At 41.6% G+C, this 21462-nt stretch overlaps 1 protein-coding gene across 1 annotated transcript; it reads left to right on the top strand.

The window, feature by feature from the left end:
* Window positions 1-3332: 3332 nt before the first annotated feature.
* Window positions 3333-18693, top strand: LOC311153935 (solute carrier organic anion transporter family member 1C1-like; the record flags this gene model as incomplete). Its single annotated transcript, XM_084206060.1, has 14 exons — window positions 3333-3443; window positions 4675-4816; window positions 4912-5044; window positions 5955-6082; window positions 6296-6442; window positions 8594-8692; window positions 9690-9926; window positions 11054-11218; window positions 12545-12740; window positions 13930-14095; window positions 14875-15056; window positions 16385-16449; window positions 17641-17758; window positions 18471-18693. The coding sequence occupies 14 exons, from the start codon at window positions 3333-3335 to the stop codon at window positions 18691-18693; spliced, it is 2112 nt and encodes a 703-aa protein (XP_084062186.1).
* Between the last annotated feature and the right edge of the window lie 2769 nt (window positions 18694-21462).

The raw sequence follows: 21462 nt of genomic DNA, 5'->3' as shown, positions 1-21462 counted from the left end.
CATTGTTCCCTTGCATTAAAACTAAACTAATTAAACAAGAAATCAGCATTAAATAGTAATGCAGGAACACTACATTAAAGTGATCCTAGAAAATAACTCTTTGTTCTCTTGCAAATATTCTTATGAAATGGTAGAAATAAGCTGTGTTTCCATTTGCTCGTTGAGGGCAAATATAGAGAGCATAGTTGTGCTGGTAAAACAGAAAAATTGAAACTTTAAATTAAGACCCATAATAAATCAATGCACATATAATGATCAGTAAAATGTTTAAAATTCTATCAAGAAAAATCCAACAACAAGTGCAAGTATGGCAGATAAAATGACTGCAGTTAGCCTGCAAGCTTCAGGAGGCAATGAGAGCTTGCATATTTATGTACTTAGCAAGTTTATAACTTCTTTTAGCTTTCATAATGTTTTTTTTTAAGTTCTGACTAAAGGTTATGATTCCATAATTCCATAATTCCATGATTCCACGATTCCATAATTCCATAGTTCATTCAGTCTCTAGCAAATCCCTTAGTGTATTTTTGTACAGAGGAAGGTAATCAAGGCTCTGCATGCAAACCTCTCCACTGGGGTTGTGACACAGAGGGCCCGTACCAAAACTGGCAGATGTCTGTGAGCTGTTCATGCCCTGGCAGGAGCTCAGCCATCCCTTGGTGTGTCTGACCCTCCTCCAAGGCACCAAGGAGGGCGAGCTGGGAGAAGCTGAGCCTGCACTCCCAGGGCTGCTGTGTCTGAGCTGAACCGCTCCAGGCTCCTTGGGTGGATGGCAGGGAGCTCCCTTTGAGAGGCGCTTAGGGCAGCTCCAATGTTTAGACATCAGGGAAGGAAAAAAAAAAAAGAAAAGGAAAAAAAAAGAGAGAAAGAGCGAAGAAAACAAGCTGTTCCAGCCGGGAGAGGCTGGCACTGCCGCAGGTAGGCTGCCCCAGCAGGGACAGCGCCAGACCTGCCTCCTGCACGGCTCCGCGCCGCTGGCCGCGGAAAGTTTTGCAATCCCCATAAGAAGGAAATCCAAGGTTTAGGAGCCATGCGGTGAGGTGCCCGCTGGTGCCCGGGAGCAGGCTGTGGCTGTGTCCCAGCCCGGCGGTGACGCTGCGCTGGCTCCCGGCCTGGCCCCGGGGCTGACGGCGCTCGGACACGCAGTAAGTGCCGCTCCGCTCCATCCCTCCTCCCGCTCCCTTCCCTCGCTCTCACCCCGCCTGTCTGTCCAGCCGTGAGCTCCCAGTGCAGCCTTCCTGCACATCCCCTTGTCACTAACTCTGAAAGGCTTTAAGGTACAATTCTGCAAATTCAGTTTTTTCCTTTAAAGGGTAAGGGCTGTCGCTCCCGTCGGGAGCAGCGTGTTTTATCCCTTTGTAGAAAAAGTATCCATTACCCCTAATTAACAAATTAAATCTTTTATCGTTTTTCTTGCTCGATTTTAAATGCCACTGGTGTCAATGATTCACTGGTTTGCCAAAGTTCAGATTCTCACAGAGTGGTTGCTCTATGAGAGCATAGTGTGATTGCTCGATTAGGTACAATTCGATTAGTCTACAATTTAACATTTTCTGTGAGTTTCAGGCAGCTTATCAGTCTGACACCACAAATAAAATTTTACATTTAAAATTTGATATATTAAAAAGAAAAACACGCCACTGATTTAGATACTGTTTATTTACCAGAGTCAGAGGTTTCACAAAGTTAATCATCAGCAAAATACAAATCAATAAAGAATGTATTTGCTTTAGAGAACTCTGTCTTTCAGCTCCTATACTATAAAGACTGGGGTAAGTCTTCCTTCACCATAATTTAATTATCTATAACTTACTTTTGAAACAGTTTTTTGATTTAGAAGCTGCTGAAGATGGTCTAAGGAAGATTAAATCCCTTTAGAAATTTCATATGGGGCTTACTCTGAAATATACATGATTGCTTTTCACAGTCCCCTCCTACTGGAGTGAGATTTGGAACGAAAATTTACAAAAATCCAGTTAGAGTCCTTATGAGGCTTTACATCTCTTTATGAGACATTAGTGCCTATTTTCAGTGGTTAGGAGTAACTCCTGGGGGATTGTTGGCTTTCTAAGAATGTTGTCCTTTCTGGCATGGGTGGGCATTTCCCAGGGAGACCAGGTAGCCCTGGGCATCTTGCTGGGGAGAGAGGAACTCCCCAGAGGAACCTGGTGATGTTTGTGGGGTGTCCTGGGTGCCTGCCACAGCCCCACAAGCCAAAAATCCCCCTGGACACCTGGTTGGGCTCCACTCACAGGTCAGTTGGCTTCAGGAACCTGCAGGAGGGAAACCTGGGAAGTTCCCATGTGGCTGAAACAGCGTGGCACGTTTGAGATTCCAGGGATTTAGGGGGAAAATGTTACAGGCCAATTTCTTGATATATATTCCTCTATACTCCTTTAATACATGTGCAGGTGTGTATATAGGAGCTGTCTGGTTGGTTTTGGTACTGTTGCACCAGTTTTCCAACAGACAAACTTGGAAATATTTTTTTAAACTTATTATCATTTCAGATGTCTCAGTATTAGCTGCTTTCCCCTGATCAGCTTAATCTACACCAGCCAGCATAGCTGACTCCTTGAATCAGAGCCAACTTTTAAACTTAAAAGTTCATCAGTCTCATTAAAATATCTACATTTATCATCTGTCCTGCAGGAACTTGTGAAGGCTTGTGGGCTTACAGATAGTCATTATTTGTTTCTTTTCATCAGTGCTCTCTTTCCCCTTAATACAGCTTTACCTACCATACTGCTCACCCTGTTTTCTCCTCTGTCATCATTTGTGATCTGATTCTGCAAAGATTTCTCCAATAAATAATGTTACTCCTTCCAATGCTGGCAGAATTGTAGTGTTCACTAAGAAAATCTCAGGAATATAATAGCAGAAGCCTACTGGATCACACCTTAGTCTGGAACAGTGATCAAAAATGGATATCTCAGAAAGAATTGGCTCAAGTGTGGTGAAGATGTTTTTCTGACAAACTGTCCCAGCCTCCAGCTGCCTGGGGAATTTCCTTTTCCACAGAGATTTCTAAAGATCTTCAGTGAGTTATCTCTAACTTTTCCACCTGTCCAGGACAGTCCTGGAGCCTTTTAGACAGCAGATGTCACAGATGAGGTGCACCAGTCCTTAATTAGTTGCGGCAGTTACTTTGAGCACTCTTCAATGAGTGTTCAAAGATGAGAAAAGATGTCAATGTGCAGAAATCTCAAGCAGTGCCTCACCACTATGTCTGAAAAACATTGGAACATGCCATTCTTATGCCAATAACAGCTAAACATAGCAATATTTTTCAAACAGGAAGACCTACATTTCAGACCTGGAGAAGAAAAACCATGGACAGACCAATCACTGCTGGCCAGCTTAAAGAAAAATCCCTGTTCCAGGACAGTGGTGGCAGCACAGTTCCTGCCAAGACTCTGTGCCAGAACTGTTCAAAACTAAAGGTATGGAAGAGCCCCCACCACATAATTTCTCTGGAAGACTGAATTTTTCATTTGAAGTCCTATCAAGATTCAGTCAGTTATGTATGGCACTGTTTGGTGCTGTATGTGGTGGGGAAAATGATCTGGGCTGCATCCACAGGGGGATGGAAGGGATTTGGGCACAGGGGAGGGAGGGGACTCTGCCCTGCCCTGCTGAAACCCCACCTGCAGAGCTGCCTCCAGCTCTGGGGTCACACAGGAAGGACATGGAGCTGCTGGGGCCAGCCCAGAGCAGGGACACCGAGGGATGGAGCAGCTCTGCTGGGAGAATTGGGGCTGGAGAAGAAAAGGCTCAGGGGAGACCTCCTTGTGACCAACAAGAAAAATGAAAACAGAATATTGACAAGGGAGGATGGCTTCAACTGACAGAGAGTGGGTTTAGATCAGGTATTAGGGAGAAATCCTTCCCTGTGAGGGTGGTGATGCCCTGGCACAGGTTGCCCACTGAATCTGGGGATGCCCCTGGATCCCTGGAAGTGTCCATGGCCAGGATGGATGGGGCTCTGAGCTACCTGGTCTGGTGGAAGGTGTCTCTGCCCAGGGCAGGGCGTGATCTTTAAGATGATCTAAAGGTCTAAAGATGATCTAAAGATGATCTTAAAGATGATCTAAAGATGATCTAAAGATGATGTTAAAGATGATCTAAAGATGATCTTTAATGTCCCTTCCAACACAAACCATTCTTATACTGTGGTTGTGGTTCCAAGCACACAGAAGTCAATAAATGTGCTCAGAAGTTGAAAAATGAGGTCATATTTTGCTAACAATTCATTTAGGGGTGTGCTGTAGTCGCAGTGGTAGTTGCAGATATATCTTTTATTCATGTTTTTTAGAACAGGAGAAGGAGAGGTAATAAGATATAAGTACCAGGTATGAGCATGTGATATAAGTGCCAGAAACAAGCAACAAGTTTTTCCTAAGGAAGGAAACAGCTGGACCAATATGTCCTAGAAAGTTAGAAGGTGCACACCATCAATGTCAATTTTCCTTTTCTTTGAAGTAGCAGAGGTTTTGGAGGCCACCCTAAAAAAGAAAGTAAAATCTGTTTTAATGTTAACAATAGGAAGATTCTCCTCCCAGAGAATTAGAAAGCAAAGCATAGGATTTTTGTGTTTCTTGAGTGGGTCGCTCAGGCATCCAGCTGTAAAGCAAAAACTGTTCCTTTGCAAACTCAATTATTTTCTCTCTTCAGATATTTCTTGGAGCTCTAGCTTTTTCCTTTTTTGCCAAAGGATTTTCTGGAAGCTACATGAAGAGCATGTCCAGTCAAATTGAGAGGAGGTTTGAAATCTCATCGTCGATTGTCGGCATTATTGATGGCAGCTTTGAGATAGGTATATGTTCTTCCAAAGTGGATCAGGGCTTCTTGGTACTCTTTCACTCCAAAAAAACCCATTTTTTGTGCTTGTTCTCTCTCCTGTTCATGCAGGTAACTTAATGGTGATGGTGTTGGTGAGCTACCTTGGACCAAGAGTTCACAGGCCAAAAATTATTGCTGTTGGGTGTCTCATCATGTCTGTAGGAGCTTTTCTGTCAGTGATGCCTCAGTTCCTAATGGGACGGTAAATATGGAGACTTTTCATCTTGTGCACTAATGGAACTTGATCATGCAAAGTGGTTTTTAAAACACACATCTGAGTAGTAGTTTCTTCCAGCTATTCCAACAGGAAAATGGGTGGATATTTAAATACTGGCTGATTTCCTCTCTGAAAGCTTACCTCTTGCTACAGATAAGCAGAAGAGAAACCTCAGATTTCTACAGAACTTATAGCTAGAGGATAAAGTGGGTTGAATTTTTCACTGGGACGGATATAAATATAAATATAAATATAAATATAAATATAAATATAAATATAAATATAAATATAAATATAAATATAAATATAAATATAAATATAAATATAAATGTAAATGTAAATATAAATGTAAATGTAAATATTTTTTAAAGCTGGGTTTCCTTTTTTATGTTTAAGTGAACTGTAACTAGATCTTGGTGGAAAAGGTTTCTTTCTCCATGGTGGCTGCTCATGATAAGCTCTTTAAAATGCTGAAGGTTTTAATCTAAACTTGGGGAGAATTAAATATCTGAATACCCCATTCACATTTAAGCATAGTTCTCAGATGCAGGTGCTCCCTTTCCAATCCTTTGGCATCCTTGCATCTGCCACAGAGGTAAGAAAGAGGTACCACTATGGAAAAACACAGATGTGGATGAACTCTGACTCTATCCTGCACTCTAAAGAATGATCTCTGGGAGCAGATTTGTTGCTCTTTATCTCAGGAAAATATTGGGGTTAGAATCATCAGAGCATTTGAAAATGGAATGGGGATACCTGTTTTTTTTTTAAGCGAAGCCTCCCCTGCACTTTGTGTGTGTGAGACAGGAATGAACATGAGAACAGGGCTCAGACATGCTTCCTGCAGAGAAAAGTCCTCCATGTGTCAGTTGTATTTCACACAGTTGTTTTCCAGTTACAATTATGAAAGGATAACTGTTAGTGTGGACAACTCCTCCACCAGTGTGTCAGCTTGCTCCCCAGGGTCTGAGGGCCCGCCAGCCACAGATGCTCCAGAAACACTCAGCACAGTGATAAATGCTGGTAAGATACAGCTCTGATGCTGGATTCTCTTCTGCTGGTCCCTGCTGGACACCCTTTTTTACTGGAAAGCAGTAAAACCCCTGCTAGAAACCATGATATCTACAAACCCACCCTCTAATGATTGTTAATCCCTGTATTTTATCTCATTTTACTGCTGCTGTGAAGCATTGACAGAATTATGTTCACAGAAGTATGAATATTTATGGCCTGCAGGATGTGAGAAAACAACAAATTCCTATCTGTGGCTCTTTGTGTTGGTGGGGAACCTTCTACGTGGAATTGGGGAAGCACCAATTATGCCTCTGGGAGTTTCATATATTGATGATTTTTCCAAAGAAGAAAACTCAGCATTTTACATAGGTAATGTACAAATGAGCCATTTTTATGCTAGACATTCTGTCCTTTAACATTTCTATAGCCAAGCAACAAAAGAAACTCAACAAAAGAGATTAGATGGGTAACTTTGAGCTGTACAGAGACAAAAAAAAACCCCAAGCAGTGCAAAAGGGTCTCATATTTATTTTCTAGGCATAACTCCAGGATGGCCTTTTTGCTTTCTCAGAGAAGCTTCTGTGATGAAGAGAAGCATAATCAAATACTCATTTCCCCAAAGTGCAAAGTCATTTCTGTCTTATCTGGCCTATCAACTTCAGTGCCCCATCTTCAGAGAGCCAAATCCTTCCTGATCCCTCTGTCACAGACAAGGGAATGATCCTGAACGTGAGGATCTGTAATGAAGTCACAATCAATTACAGCAATCTGAGTGTGTTTCAGGAGCTCTTACCTGACTTCTTGAATTTCACATACAGCACACTTCCAGTTGAAAGCTTTTTAAAGTCCCTCTTTGCTGGAGGAACAACAACACCTTGCCAGGGTGTTGTAACAAATCCTTTCTAATTGGGGTTTTGGTCTTGTTTTGATGGCACATAAACTATTGCCCAAGACAGAGAGACTTACACCCAAGCTAATTAATTGGTTGGCAAACTGATTTATTAGCATGGGGTGTTTGTGTGGCCTGAAGTCAATTTGGTGAAACTGAGCTGGTCACAAAGACAGTGAGACAGTTTCAGGAAGAGCTCAGCATGTGATGCTACAGGGTAAGGCCATAGCCAATGGGATCATTTGGGAATGAGGAAACCTGCAGATTGAAGAAAATGGAAGTATTGTGTCAAAACCAAGCATTCCACTCAGCAGTTATCCAAGATATTCGTAATCGCCTCTGAGCTTCTGATTAAAGGTATTTTAAAAAGTTTAGCTGAATTTTGTTCTTGTCAGAATTTAATGTGGGAGAGATTGAGACAGGTTGGGGACTACTGGGCAAGTGGAATCAAAAAGATAAAGTAAACATGGATTCAACCAAAATGGAAATTCATTTATGCCAGAGAAATAAGGTATTTAGTTAACAGTTTATTAAAATATTTCATTTTTATATTCAGAATAGCAGTTTTCAGTCACTTATTCCATTTTGGTGGGCTGAACCACTTTGTAAAAAAAGTGGAAGTTAAAACAGTCTTTTCTATAGAACAGAACTTTCTTTTCTTGGCTAACTTGAATTATTTTCTGTATTGTATTTTTCATCATCTGGCTGAATCAATTTAGAATCATTGTTCTTTTAAAGCACAAACATAAAAACAAAAGTCCTATAATAAAAAGGTCAGTCAAGCCTTGCTGATGAATTTTGAGCATTAATCTCATTGTTTTACCCTGAACAAGAAGTCTCAGCTTTGTCTCTCTTCTTTCCTTTGTCCTTTAATGTTTTCTTGAGTAAGAACTTAGGTTATTTTGAGGCAGAGACAGCATTTTCCTAATAGAATGAACTAAAATAATTTTGGTAGAGCTGTGGTGACAGCAATAGTACTAGAGTTGCCATGGGAAGGAACAGAAAATTTAGCATATTTGTTAAGATGTAACAATTTATTACAGAAGTTTTGGTGATAAACTGAACAATCACTTCATTCAGAAGAGAGTTTGCAAAACCAGCTCTCTCTGAGGAGGAAAATCTCTGCAGCAGAACACGACAGGATTTACAGAGCACAGTGCTGGATGTGGGCAAGGACCGGCAGGCATTTGGTAAAGAATTCCCTCTTTTCCAATGGAATGAAGCCTTCTGCAAATTCAAGGTGTCAGCTCTGCACTAGAACTCAGCAATCCAAATTACTGAGCTGTAGTTTGGTCCTGTTACCTGCTCACAAATAAATTTCAACAGAACAACACAAAGCGCCGAGGGAGCGTGAGAACCTATGCCTGACTTATTTAGAAGATATTTTATTTTATGTCACTAGTGGTAACCAACATCAAACTGTGCTTTATTTACCCATCAGGTCAGCAAAATGCAGTGTGCAAAATGCCCCTAGGGGCATCCCAGCTTCTGCTCTGCCCCCAGCCGTGGTCAGGGCAGCTGGCACCTCGGGACGTTCCGTAATGGTCGGCTCCTTCCTCTCATTTCCCTGCCCTCCCAGAGGAAGCCTTGCCTTGCCCATGCAGTTTTTTGCTGTCTCCCTTCTCCTGCAGGCCTGGTGAGATCCTCAGGCATGTTTGGGCCAACGCTTGGCTTCCTGCTGGGCTCCTTCTGTGCCAGCCTCTGGGTTGACGTCGGCGTCGTGGACATCGGTGAGGGACCGTGGCCACACCGTGGGGTGGCACATCAAGCCAGAAGGTGTCTGGGTGTAGGAACCTGCACACCAAGAAGCAGCTTCCCAGCTCACTGCCCCCAAAACAGGGGCTCTCTGGGGAGTTTTTCCTGCTCAAAAATTGAGGTTTTAAAATCGAGGTTTTCCTGCTCGAAAATTGAGGTGTTGTAGCACGGTTGGAATAGCCCTTGAAAAACCCCCACTGTTTTTTTTTAATGCTTGCACACACGCTTGTTACACCCTTGCTGTGCAGATGAGAACAAATGGATTGAATAACAGGCCCATCACCATGTTGAGGGAACAGGGAAAGGCTCAAGGATACTTTCAACACCTAGCAAAAAGTATGTTCTCTAAAAAGCGTGCAGCAAATATCCATCTCAAAATTCATGCTCTTGTTCAAATCACTTAAAAGTCTTTAATCCCAGGGAAAAATGGAGGAAGTTTGGGGAAAATCTGTAGATTTTGGGGATGGAGAAGGAGGGCACTCTGGGATATTGAGAAAGGGAAGGGCTTTTTTTTGTGGTAAAGATCCTTTTGCTCATTCCCCCAGAACGTATTGGAGGATTGTGGCAGGGAAACGCCACCATGGGCCTGAATGGACACATCTATTTTTGACTGCACAGAGCTGATTCCCCTCCAGGGATGGGTCATTCACAACTTACCCAGAGCAGCTGTGACTGTGCCCCACCCCTGGAAGTGCCCCAGGCCAGGCTGGATGGGGCTCTGAGCAACCTGGGGCAGTGGAAGGTGTCCCTGCCCAAGGCAGGGGGTTGGACAAGATGATCTTAAAGGTCCCTTCCAACATAAACCATTCTATGATTCTATGATTTGAAACAAGCTGCATTTCAATTCTTAATATGGGACATAGATCACCTCTGTTCTGTTTTTTTGATTATATATATGAGGATATACAGTAATGTATAAGAATTGCTCTGCATAATATTTACCCTACTTTCCCATCTTTCTGTATTTTATAGATGCCATCAGCATAAATCCCAAGGACACCCGTTGGGTTGGTGCCTGGTGGCTTGGATTGCTTATCTGTGGAGCTGTCAACTTCATTGCTTCATTGCCTTTCTGGTTTTTGCCCTATTCCTTACCAAAGGAAGGAGAGAATGAAAACTTGAAGATCAGTCACTTGCCTGTTCAAGGAGATCCCTGTAAAATAGACCCCCCAGCTCAGCCACAATTAAAGTTCTCAGAGGCAGTAAAAGGTGAAATATTATTGCCCAAATATTTGCATATCAATTCTGTCTCATGGATTCATTGTGAGCTCAGCATGGACTCACACAAGCTTCAGCAAAATGCAAGTTTCTGCAGTGTAAACTATCGACGTTGTGCTATTATAATTACATGCTAAGGGCGAGTTTCAGTCCTCTCCTGATGTCAGACAGCTGGGAAAAACCTGTGCTGCTTCTCTGAGCAGCAGGGATGCTCAGTTGGGAGTTGTGAGGTGATGTATTACAGCTGCAATGCCATGGTTATGAGGAGAGAGTGGGAAAAACATCCCAATCCTCACTGGTGACCAGTCCATGGTGGGCAGGCCAGGATGGGCAAGTTTGGCGAGGTTTGGCAAGGAAACTGAGGCAAATGTTTGGGAAGGGAACAGGGAGCTCGTTATGGCTGCCTTAGATGTTGGAGACTGCCTGGATCTGTAGCTCCTGTGTTTGAGCTCAGGGATGCTGAATTCATTCCATGTAGGAAACACCAAATCCAACCAGCCATTGCTTTTATTTTTATATTTCTATTATTAGAGCCAAGGTTTTGTTTGCATATATGTGCACAGCTCCAGCAGATGTGTTTTGAACTCTCACCTTTCAGGCAGCTGTGCCAAGAGCCAGACTACAGTCTAAATGCAGGTGTTTATGCCCACTTGATTTTAATGGATTTTAATATTCTAACCAAGGGTCCCAGACATGATTCCAGCCTTTTTTTGGGGCCAGGTGCTTCTGTTCCCTAAACATCACCCTCCTGTGGGGTCCTTGTGTGGTTGGGGATGGCTCCTGCTTTAGGTGCCACATTTTCCTCTTGGTGGAGGGTGTTGGTGCTCTGTGCAGGCATTGAGGAGGTGTGCTGTGAGTGAGGAGCCCTGTGCCCCACACAGAATAATCCAGGATCCTGATTCCCAGCTCAGCACCCTCTGTGCTGCTCCTCCTTTCACATCAGGCGCGTGTTGGTGATGAGAACTCTCGCCTGAGCAATCAGGCGCTGCGATAAGCACAGAATTATAACCTGCAACGCAGCCAGCAATTAAATCCCAGTTAATTTCACTACTTAAAGGATGCCAAAACAACTCCTTTCTGTGCCTAGCAGGGTGTTCAGCATTTCCTCTCCATTGCAGATTTCTTGCCAGCGCTCAGGAAGCTGTTTGGAAATCCAATTTACGTGGTGTTCATCTTCCTCACCGTTCTGCAGTACAACTCCCTTGTTGGGATAATAACCTACGAGACAAAGTTTATGGAGCAGCAATTCAATGTGTCAGTGGCAAAAGCCATCTTCCTCATTGGTAGGTACCTGACTTCTTTTCAAATTCCAGTGTCAAAAAGAAGCTTTTATTTGTTATCTTGCCTTCTGTTTTAGAAGGAGCTTATGTGAACTTTTTTTGGTTAAAAAGAAAGCACGTAGTGGTTTCCTACTTTTCCTACTGTATTTTGAAGATGGATGTTAATTTTAGTGTTAATTTTCCTAATTCACTGAGCTAGAGGATTAATAAAACTGGGTGGATGTTTTTTTCATAGTGAGATTTGGGCTGTGTCTGTTTTCATGAGTAAAAACCCCATATCAGACATCAGCTGCAGCTAAGTAAAAACTAATAGAAAAGGAATTTAAAAATGTTTCATGAAATGCGTGATTTTTTTTTTCTTTTCAGAGTAACATATTGGTATAAATCTTCTTTCCTCTTGATTACAAATCCAAATTTTATGAGGAATAAGAAACCAAAATATAAAAGTTTGAGTCACTTCATTAATTTCAAAGCTGTTTTTCTATTTACCAGTTCCTTCAGAAATAAGTACTTTGCAGTGTTCTACAAAAAACAAGAATGCTGAAATGATAATAATTTGTATACAATGATTGATATGGTCTCATAATCTGGAAGGAAAACCAGACTATGTGAGGTCATTGCAGAGCTGATACTGAATTACTTTAATCTGAAGACACAATGCCTTAGTCAGCTACAAATGTGGGGAGAACTTTCCTTTTCCTGTCTCTTTTTCCTGAATGCTGAGAAAATTTTACAGAAACGAGCAAGAAAACCAACCAAGAGTAAAACCAGGGAAAGGCAAAGCCCTGCCAGTAACACCTTGTCAAACCTCTCTGTTTAGCAAGCAAGGGCTGGTGTGTGTGAAACACTGAACAGATTAAATCTAAATGCAAATCATCTCATTACTCACACTCAGATCAAAATGGAATCCAGCGCAGAACCAGATGCAACTTCCTTTTATCTTCCATTTTAGAGACTTTTTTGTAGCTTTCATAAAGTTTTATGTCTTATTTTATATGAAGTGTGTACGAGGAGGACATTTACTCCAGTTTCTAACAGGCACCTGCAGAGGTTTTGTTATATCTACATAAAACAACAATCGAGTGAAAATGAATATTGAGGAGTTGAGCTTTCTAAAGTCATAATATGATTTGCAAAAGAAAATGGGGTTCTGAAATTACTAGAATGTAATATAGATCTTAGAACCTCAAAGAATCAGTCCAAAAATAGGTATCTGATACCTATTTATTCTAGAAACAGCATAAAATACACCTATTTATTTTAGAAATGTGCCCTAAAAGAGCCAGCGCAAGTGAGAGCAGTTAACATTTTTTTACTGTCTCTTTGCAGGTGTGATACTTCTACCTGTCACAGTCCTGGGCATGTTCCTGGGAGGCTTCCTGATCAAGAAATTCAAGCTTCACATAACTGAGATGGCCAAGTTTGCCTGCATCACCTTCCTGGTGGCATATTTGGTGAACCTGCTGTACTTCACGTGCAGCTGCGAGGTGCTGCAGGTGGCCGGGCTGACAGCGCCCTACTCTGGGTTTGTACCCTCACCTGGGGCTGCCAGGGCCACCTGCACAGCTGCTGCTCTGGGGGCATGCACAGAAAATAATCCAAGGTTTTGAGACAGAACTGGCAGCCTGAAGTCACGCCTCAAGCTGGGGATGGGGAAAATATATTGATTTTATTTTCTGAATTTGTTTAAACTGGACATTTCTTTTTCCTAAGTTCTCTTTCTGACAATATACTTATATATGCTAGCAGATTGCTAAAAAAGATGGCATTTATTACAGGCAAATTGAATTTCCATATTCTCTTTCAAAGCTTTAATTTAAAGTATTGTGGGAAATGTAGGACTCTTGTATAATTGACTTATATGATTAAGTAGAAGTTATTTATTCTTTATATAATATATATTATTTATATAATATATGATATATGATATATGATATATGATATATGATATATGATATATGATATATGATATATAATATATGATATATAATATATAATATATAATATATAATATATAATATATAATATATAATATATAATATATAATATATAATATATAATAGATGCATTATATATAATATATATAATATTAAATATTATATATAAATATAATAGATATATTTTTATAGATTTTATAAACTGATTGAGTGCAACATCTGATGCCACAGAGTGAATTAAAAATAAGCATCAACAGCATGAGAGAATATATATAAAGAGAATTTACAGTTTCTCCAGAATTTACTGAGTCTGGAGAATTTGGCACGTGCCAGGGTTGTTTCTGGTGAAGTGGCCCATGTAGTGTTTTACCTATTTAACAATTTATATTTTGAAGACAAGCAACAGCCTAATGAGGGAAATCATGGTTTTTCCTTGGGCCATGTAGAATCTCCATAGTCTAGGTATGATTTTCTTTTTCTTGGGGTGAGCTTTCAAATGCAAAATTAGTACCACACATTCCCACCCAGCCTGTTCATTTCCATGCATTTTCAGTGGCAATCCATAGAAATGTTATTGCTTGATTAAAATCCCAAGAGAACTTTGTTTTAGCTGAAATTATCTTAGTGTCCATATGACAACTTCACGGTGCAGATATCTGTGCATTTTGATTACTCCACTTCCTCCATGTATTTCCTGCCCACTCCTTAATAGATATATTTTATTTTAATATAAAATTCCACTAAATAATTCCTTAATTTCTTCCTGTTGTCCTGCAGCATGAAGCACCTTTCCTCCAGCAAGCACACCTACACAGCCAGCTGCAATGCTGAGTGCAGCTGCAAGCTGGACCAGTGGGACCCTGTCTGTGGGGACAATGGCATCACGTACATGACAGCCTGCTTTGCAGGGTGCAAATCATCATCTGGCACAGGAAAGAACATGGTAAATACCCAGGGGACAGATGACTCTGCAACAGGACAAGGAGCAATGGTTTGAAGTTAAAACCAGCTTTAGATTAGATGTAGGGAAGATATTTTTATCAGCAACAAAGCCACTTCCTGAACTTCAAATAATCCTGCCTGAGCAAGACTGTTAAAAGCACTGTGTTTGCAGAAGAGTGTGCAAATGCTCGTATCTTCTGGCAGAAGCAGAATTGTCTTCACTGACAATACTGAAAAAGACTGGCATTGTTATCAGGCTCGTATTTAAACATCCCATAAATGTTGGCTGGCTTCACTTCAGGAAAACTTGCCTTCAAACCCATGTGTCCTGCTAACTTCAAAGCCCATTATGAATCCAAATGCTGTTTAAGCACATAATGACCTAGATGCATGATGCATATTTGGTCCACACCTCTATTTTTTTCTTGCTGTTGTTGTTACACATCTTCTTCACGGGATACCTGAGCAGGATGGCTGGATAGCAGTTCACAGCTGATTTTTTTTAGCTGTGACCCACTTTACACACACACAGAGCACCTTGTGTTCTTGCAGTGGCATGGCTGAAACTAGAACTGCAGCTGCTTTGTGTCTCTGGAGCAGCTCAGAGAGGCTGGAGCACGTCAGTGAGCTGGCCATCAGTCTGCAGAGATGATTACAGAGGGTTTTTCAGCGTCAACAACAGCCTGACTGCTTTGGGGAGAGAAAAATCTAGCTGATGAAATGGTTGTTTATTGATGCTGAATTCTGAATAAATAAATTCTTCTCACCTTCTCCTTTCAGGTGTTTCACAACTGCAGCTGTGTGGAAGGACAAGGGCTCGGGCTTGGCAATTCCTCTGCAGTTTTGGGACAATGCCAAAGAGAAAGCTGTACCAAAGCCTTTCCCTATTTTTTAGCACTACAGACTGCATGTGCATTTATTATAGCCTTAGGAGGCACTCCTACATACATGATTATGTTTAGGTGAAATACTTTACCTTTCCTTGACCATAAAGCTTGGGGAAAGAGAAAATGATATCTACTATTTCATTCCTGCTGTGAGGAATGGCATGTGGATCATATTCTGCCCCTGAGGATTTATTTGCTTGTACTCTGAAATCCAGCTCTTTTCAGAGGCAGAGCAAAATATCTGTCCAGAAATTTAATTCTAATTTGATGCTGAGTAGATACTTTGGTGATGAAAGGGGGGGCATAATGCTGATCCTGAATGCTGGGCTTCAGTTCCAATGGTAGGGATGTTTTTACCAGAGCATTGGACTTGAAATAAGATGCATTGCTAAGCCACAGCCAGTGCTGTTCACGTTATTCAGAGAAAAACAGGTACCTTTGTTAAGCCTTGTGGCCTCACAATATCTTCTTTGTTGGGAGAAGTCTGAGAGTCCCATTTTTTTGATCAGCTGATAGGCAGAGAATTATAGCAGGAATATTTTTTTAAATTTTCATTTCTTCAGTTGCAAAGCAGCATCACGATTTTACATTCAGAAGAAAAGACAATGCTTTGTGCCTGTCCCATGGAATTGTCTTTATCCTCCTGTTCATGGGTGAATCACAGTGGTCACTGCACATGACTTAATAACTTGGCTAAGCTGCTGATTTCCTGCAGCATTTCTAAGTGCAGAGCACACTGAGTTATGCACAGGTGTGCATAAAACTTGCTGGCCAGTTTTCAGAGCCCTGACCTGTGTGATGAGAAGCCTTTGGGGTGATGCTGAAGAGACAACACGCTGGGGTATGAACTGCAGTGCAGGGCAGGCTGGGCACAGCCAGGCTCCCTCCTGCCCTGTGCCAGCTCAGTGCTCCCCTCTGGGCTCTGCCAATCCTCCAGCTCACCTGGTGGACACAGGCTGCTTTCCACTGGTAGGAATGAGGGGTTTTTACAGCCAGGCCACTCACAGTCACTGTGTCTCTGTAAAATGCTGGAGGCAGAGGTGGTTAAACCAGCAGGGACTGCGCAGCCTTGTTCGCTCCGGTCATCAGTGCACAGTGCAGCCTCATCGAGCCAGGCTTGAGCTCAGCTCTTGGGCCTGAACTGCCTTCTTCTGGGGGCTCACTTTCATGTCCCTGGGCAGCATCTCCCAGAAGTATTCACAGCCTGTTTTCCTCTGGTTCAAGATGAGTTTCTGTAGATCCTTGCGTTTATTTCAATGGGTGTTGCTGTGTGGAAGGAGCCTCCACACCTGAATTTTACCTTGGCTGGGAAACCACAGCACCCCTGCAGTGGGGCAGGTGTTCTCAGCAGGGCTGCAGATCCATTTCCCTGCTCCTCAACACTCTTTTGGTTTCCTTTCCAGATCTGTTTCACCAGACCTGAAATCCTTCGCCGTTGGGATAGAAACTTTGGGTGGTAGAGTACTAGGTAAGATTTAATTTCTTTGGGATTTTCAAGTGGGTAGTCAAAAAGCCAAAGGGTTAGACCAAAGGTGGCCACTGCAATGCCCTTGCTCCAGAGAAGAAAAAAAGAAATTTTCCAAAATTGTTCTTTGTAAGCAGACTGTACATTTCAAAATATTTGGAAGAGCTTCCTATTTCCTGCTATTTGCATATTTATGATTGCCTGGCATTGACATATAATTATTATGTATTTACATATCATGATTATCTCTTCAGATTTTTTTTCTCTACACTGAAAATAAATGAGGCAAAGGAAAGAAATTTCATTTTAATTCTGAGTTTCTCTTTTTTTTAATTGTGGACACAACTACCTGAGCTTGATCAGTCTGCATATCCCCAACACCCATCCTCCCTCTTGCTGACTGTTATTCACTTAAAGCTCCCAGGTACTTTGCCTATTATTTTGGTTCTTGAGTTTATCTGCAATAAACAATCATTTAGGTATTCAGACAGAGAGTCTGCCCTGCCTCAAACCAGCCTTGCCTCACCTCCCCTTTTTTGCTGATTTTGAAATCTCTGCCTTGCAGGAAAGCCCAAGCAGTCAATTGGATCTCTTTCCCAATCTCCATATTTTGCAGAGAATCAATTTTCTACTTATATAGGACGGTTAACTTCAGAAAATTGCACACTCTCCCTCACACTGATGATATTAAAACATTATTGTCTGTCTAAAAGAAATTCTTTCAGTACTACATCAATAGTAAATGTATAATCCAGTTTCTGTGGAGCAAGTGCTTAATTTCATCCCTTTGCACTGCACTAATCCCCTTTTAATGGCAAGACTTGAATATATACATCAATATACATAAATATTCATACGTCATGGCATGTAATTCCACACCAGGGATTGCAAAAGAAATGTTGGTTATATTATTTCTTTAAACAAAGGAAGTCAAACTTCTAATAAAAATACCATTAAAGGGAATTGCTAGCATTTACCTTGCTGGATAAAATTAAGCTATTGTTTTAAGTCCATTGTTTCAACTCTCTTTTATTTAAGTAAATCTTGCCATCTCAAAGCTGGAACTGGATGTTTAGTCCCATTCTATGCAGGCATAATTCAAAACCCTGGAGACTGACTTCCTCATTTCTCTACGTGACATTAAATGATGAGATCTCCATGTCTGAAATCATGTAATGAGAATTTTCTTTGCAGGAGGACTCCCAGCCCCTATTTATTTTGGTGCCTTGATAGATGAGACCTGCTTGAAGTGGGGGACAAAAAGCTGTGGGGGATCAGGGTCCTGCAGAGTGTATGACACAAAAGAGTTCAGGTAATCCTCACTGGGGTCTGGGCATCTGGGAGCAGGGACCAAGGGGGACTTTCCTCATGCCAGCTGTCTGATTAGGGTCTGGCAGCACCCCTCTTCCTTACTAGACCTTAATATGTAAATAAACCAAATAGCTTTTATTCAGCCTGGTGTCTAAAACTGTCTGAAGTCATGAGAATGAGTTCTTTGGTTGTAGTCTGCACTGAATAATGGAATAAGTGCACTGAATAACTCTGGGACACTTTGGCTTTGTGGGGTGCTGAAAAACTGTGGAGTAGGTGTAGCTCTGCAGTTCTCTCCCTCATCCCTCATTTGTTTGCTTCCTGCTGGATAAGAAATCTCACAAACTCCCCTTGGAGGGAGGACACGAGTGGCTGGGAGCTGTGGCCAGGAGGGGCAGGGGAAGGATGGGGACAACAGGCAAAAGGGCCCTGCTGGTGCAGCTCCTCTTCTGTCAGCCCTAAACCAGGGTCTGCTGGATGGCAGCACACTCCAGACAGTTCTGCTGTGAGCCCAAGACCTGATTAGAGCCTGTCTGGGCTAAATATCACAAGGTCATTTGCTTTCTGCCTCTTATTTCTTATTTTCAAATGTGAAGCAATACCTGCCTGAGAATAGATGGTTTTGTCAAGCTGCTCTTTGTATCCTACTCGGTTCCATAGAGAATTGGAAGGTTTTATTAACATAAATGCATTTTGTCCCTTTTTCCCCCCAGGAATGTGTATCTTGGCCTCATTGCAGGGCTAAGGGCAGGATGCTGTGTGCTGTACATTGTGCTCTTTGCTTTGATTGTCAAGCGCTTCAAACCAGATGGCAAAGAGATGACAGATATTAAAAATGCAGAAAGATCCACCAGCAAAGAACCAGAAGCTGCCAACAAAAGAGAAATTCTTCCTGGTTCAAGAACCTCAGAGGAGAGCGAGGAAACTTATATGTAAAAAAAAAAAAAACCAAGGTCTTTTGTAACTTTGCCTGTGCTCCAGTTTTTCTGAGCACAAAAGGGGTCTGATTACAGACTTCAACAACTAGTTTACATTTTGGGAGCTCAAAAAGTACCTTTGAACATTGGCTTTTTATTTGCTTTACCCTGTCTTCTTCCTTTCCTCATCTGAAACAACAATGAGGGGAAAAGGTGTTCAAAATTTTGGGGAACTCTCCCATCCTCTTGCTCTCAGTCCCTCTCTAGATCAACAGTAGGACAAGCCAAAATTTTGCAAGTGTCATAAATTTGATTATGATTGAAAAATTAAGAAGAAATCCACAACAAGCTGCTTTGACATTTTTCACTGACTTTATTTCAAGTCCTCTTGCTCTGTATTTAGTCCTACAGCTGTATATCAAATTTTCCTTGGCTTCTCTGGTGGCCTTTCATGAGCTGAGCTCCTTGTTCCAGGCTGGGTCCCCTGAGCCAAGACCAGGTGAGAGCCCAGGGCTGTCACTGAGCACCCTCAGAACTCAAACTGCCCCACAGCTCTGGGGTTTGGCTTGAAAAGCTCTCAAAGTGGAGGGCAAATGAGGTTTGCAAATGAAGTTTTGAAGCAAAGTGTGTTCAACAGTCCAAGTGGAAAGCGAATGAAGGAAGTGGTGGATTAATTTTTGCAGCACATCTCCGTAATGGGTTTGAGAAGGATGACTCTGAACTGATGCAATAAAGTGATAGGTGTCTGAGTTTCTTTGATTTGTTCTTTTTGCTGTTTGTGCTGAGGGAAGGGAGGGCATTTTCATCCAAAGGAGGACTGTATTTGTACCACACATATCTAAATTTCCTTCCTTGTTTAAGGAGCCTTCAGTAAACCTTGAAACACGGCACTGAACACTCGAAAATTCACAGCTTTCCACAGGCAGCCTTGGGCAGATTAAAGCTTTATTAAAGGAAGATCCCAACAGTTATTAAAAGGGGAAAGAAATCTCTGAAAATAGTGTGATAGTTTGTTGACAGCTCTCAAGAAGTACCTTTGCAATAGGATCAAGCCTACAGCAGATTTTCTCCCCATCACCACAGGTTTTTTGAATTATTTTCTGGAGGGTATCTCATCTTCCTGCAGAAACCTAAAACTGGGGAGCAAAATTTCTTTCCTGATTTTAAAGTCCCTTAGGATATGGAATAGAGATAATGGACACAAAGAAAATCTACCACACTTTGAGAAAGGAGCAGATCAGAGGGCTACAGAGAGGGATTCTCTGTATTAAATGATTTTTCTGGCCTTTATTCTACCATCTGCCCCAGATGGGATGGGAAAAGGGTTGGACACTCACTGAAGGGAAGTTCCCCACATGCTGGCCTTTGGGGATGGATTTGATTGCATTTTATTGCTTAAAGACGATGAGCAGCACATGCAGATGCTTTTTCCATTCACAGCTCTGATTATTAACTGATTATAAACTCTGATTATAAACTTCTCTAATACAGAAGATAATCAGTAATGCATCTAGGTCTGGAAATTACTAAAGAAAAATCCAGGTTCCAGAAACCTCAGGAACTGCACACAGAGAAAATAATGGTGTGTCATTCTCCTTCTGTAAAGAGAATTTTAACATGGAATAAATGGCCTGGCAGCTCTAGAAACACTCCTGAGCTACGCCAGACACAGAGTCAGTCAGGTGACTCATGCTAACATCATTTCCCTTCTACTTCTGTTGTGTGGGTATTTATTTCTGTACACTGGTTTTTGTTTGGGTCTGGTTTTTGGTTTTAGTTTTTTTTTTTTTTTTAATATTATAGGGTGTTTTTTGATGGGAGCATCTTGATTTTCCCAGGAGGTAATAATTTATCAAATAATAATTGATGTCAGACTGGAAATGAGATTCTGGTCAGATGTGATGATTCATGCCCAGGTATTTACCCCAGATGAAACTTAGTAAAGGGAGGTTTTTCAAACAAATAAGAATTAACATCATTCTTCATAAGAGTCCTGAATTGAGAGTAGCACAAGCCCTGCCACAGGTAGGAAGTTTAAATGAGCCTCTCTCTCTCAGCATTCTGGGAATTCCAAGGCTGTCTCACTTCCCTGTATTTCCCTGGTTTTTGAGTGCAAATCTGGCACTCTCCTGTGAACAGAAGGTGGAAGTTTCTCCAAGGGAACAGCTCGTAATTCAACAGCCAGCTAGAAAAAATTAATGAATTAATGAAAAAATTAAATAGGTGATCAACCAAGTGGGATTGTCCCAAAAGTTTTTTGTCTCCTTGCTTCTCACAGCATAGAAGAAGTAAAGAAACTCTCCCTTCTAATTCCTCCTGCTCCAAGGGCCAGCCTGAGAGGCAGAGGGAGCCCTGGGGGTCTGGTTTGATTGCAAAATCACATTACTGACCCTGAGATCAAAACTGGCATTTTTGTCTTGTGTCTGAGCCCCATCACTGGGAGTATCCTCCTGGAAAGAAGAAAAAGCTGTTGTTTTCCAAGTTGATAAGAGAAATTGTTAACTTGGCCATTTTGGAGGCAAACTTGCAACTCTACCACACCAGGTGTGCTTTCAAATACAGACTACTACAAACACACAGTTTAGGGATCATTACATATGAATCATGGAAAGTCCAGTAAAATCAAAATAAACCAATAAAAAAGGCAGTGAGTTTTCATCAGACTGTGGGAGATTTAAGGGCATGAGCCTTGTGTTTACCCAACTCTTCCTTGAGGATATCAAAAAGCTCTTTAATGGCATTTTCAAAGTCCTTCTGCCAGAAAAACTACACAAGACAGAAGACAGTT

This window comes from Fringilla coelebs (assembly GCF_963513975.1).
Source record: "Fringilla coelebs genome assembly, chromosome: 5".
Taxonomy (NCBI): Eukaryota; Metazoa; Chordata; class Aves; order Passeriformes; family Fringillidae; genus Fringilla; species Fringilla coelebs.
This window is presented reverse-complemented; position numbering and strand designations above follow the sequence as displayed.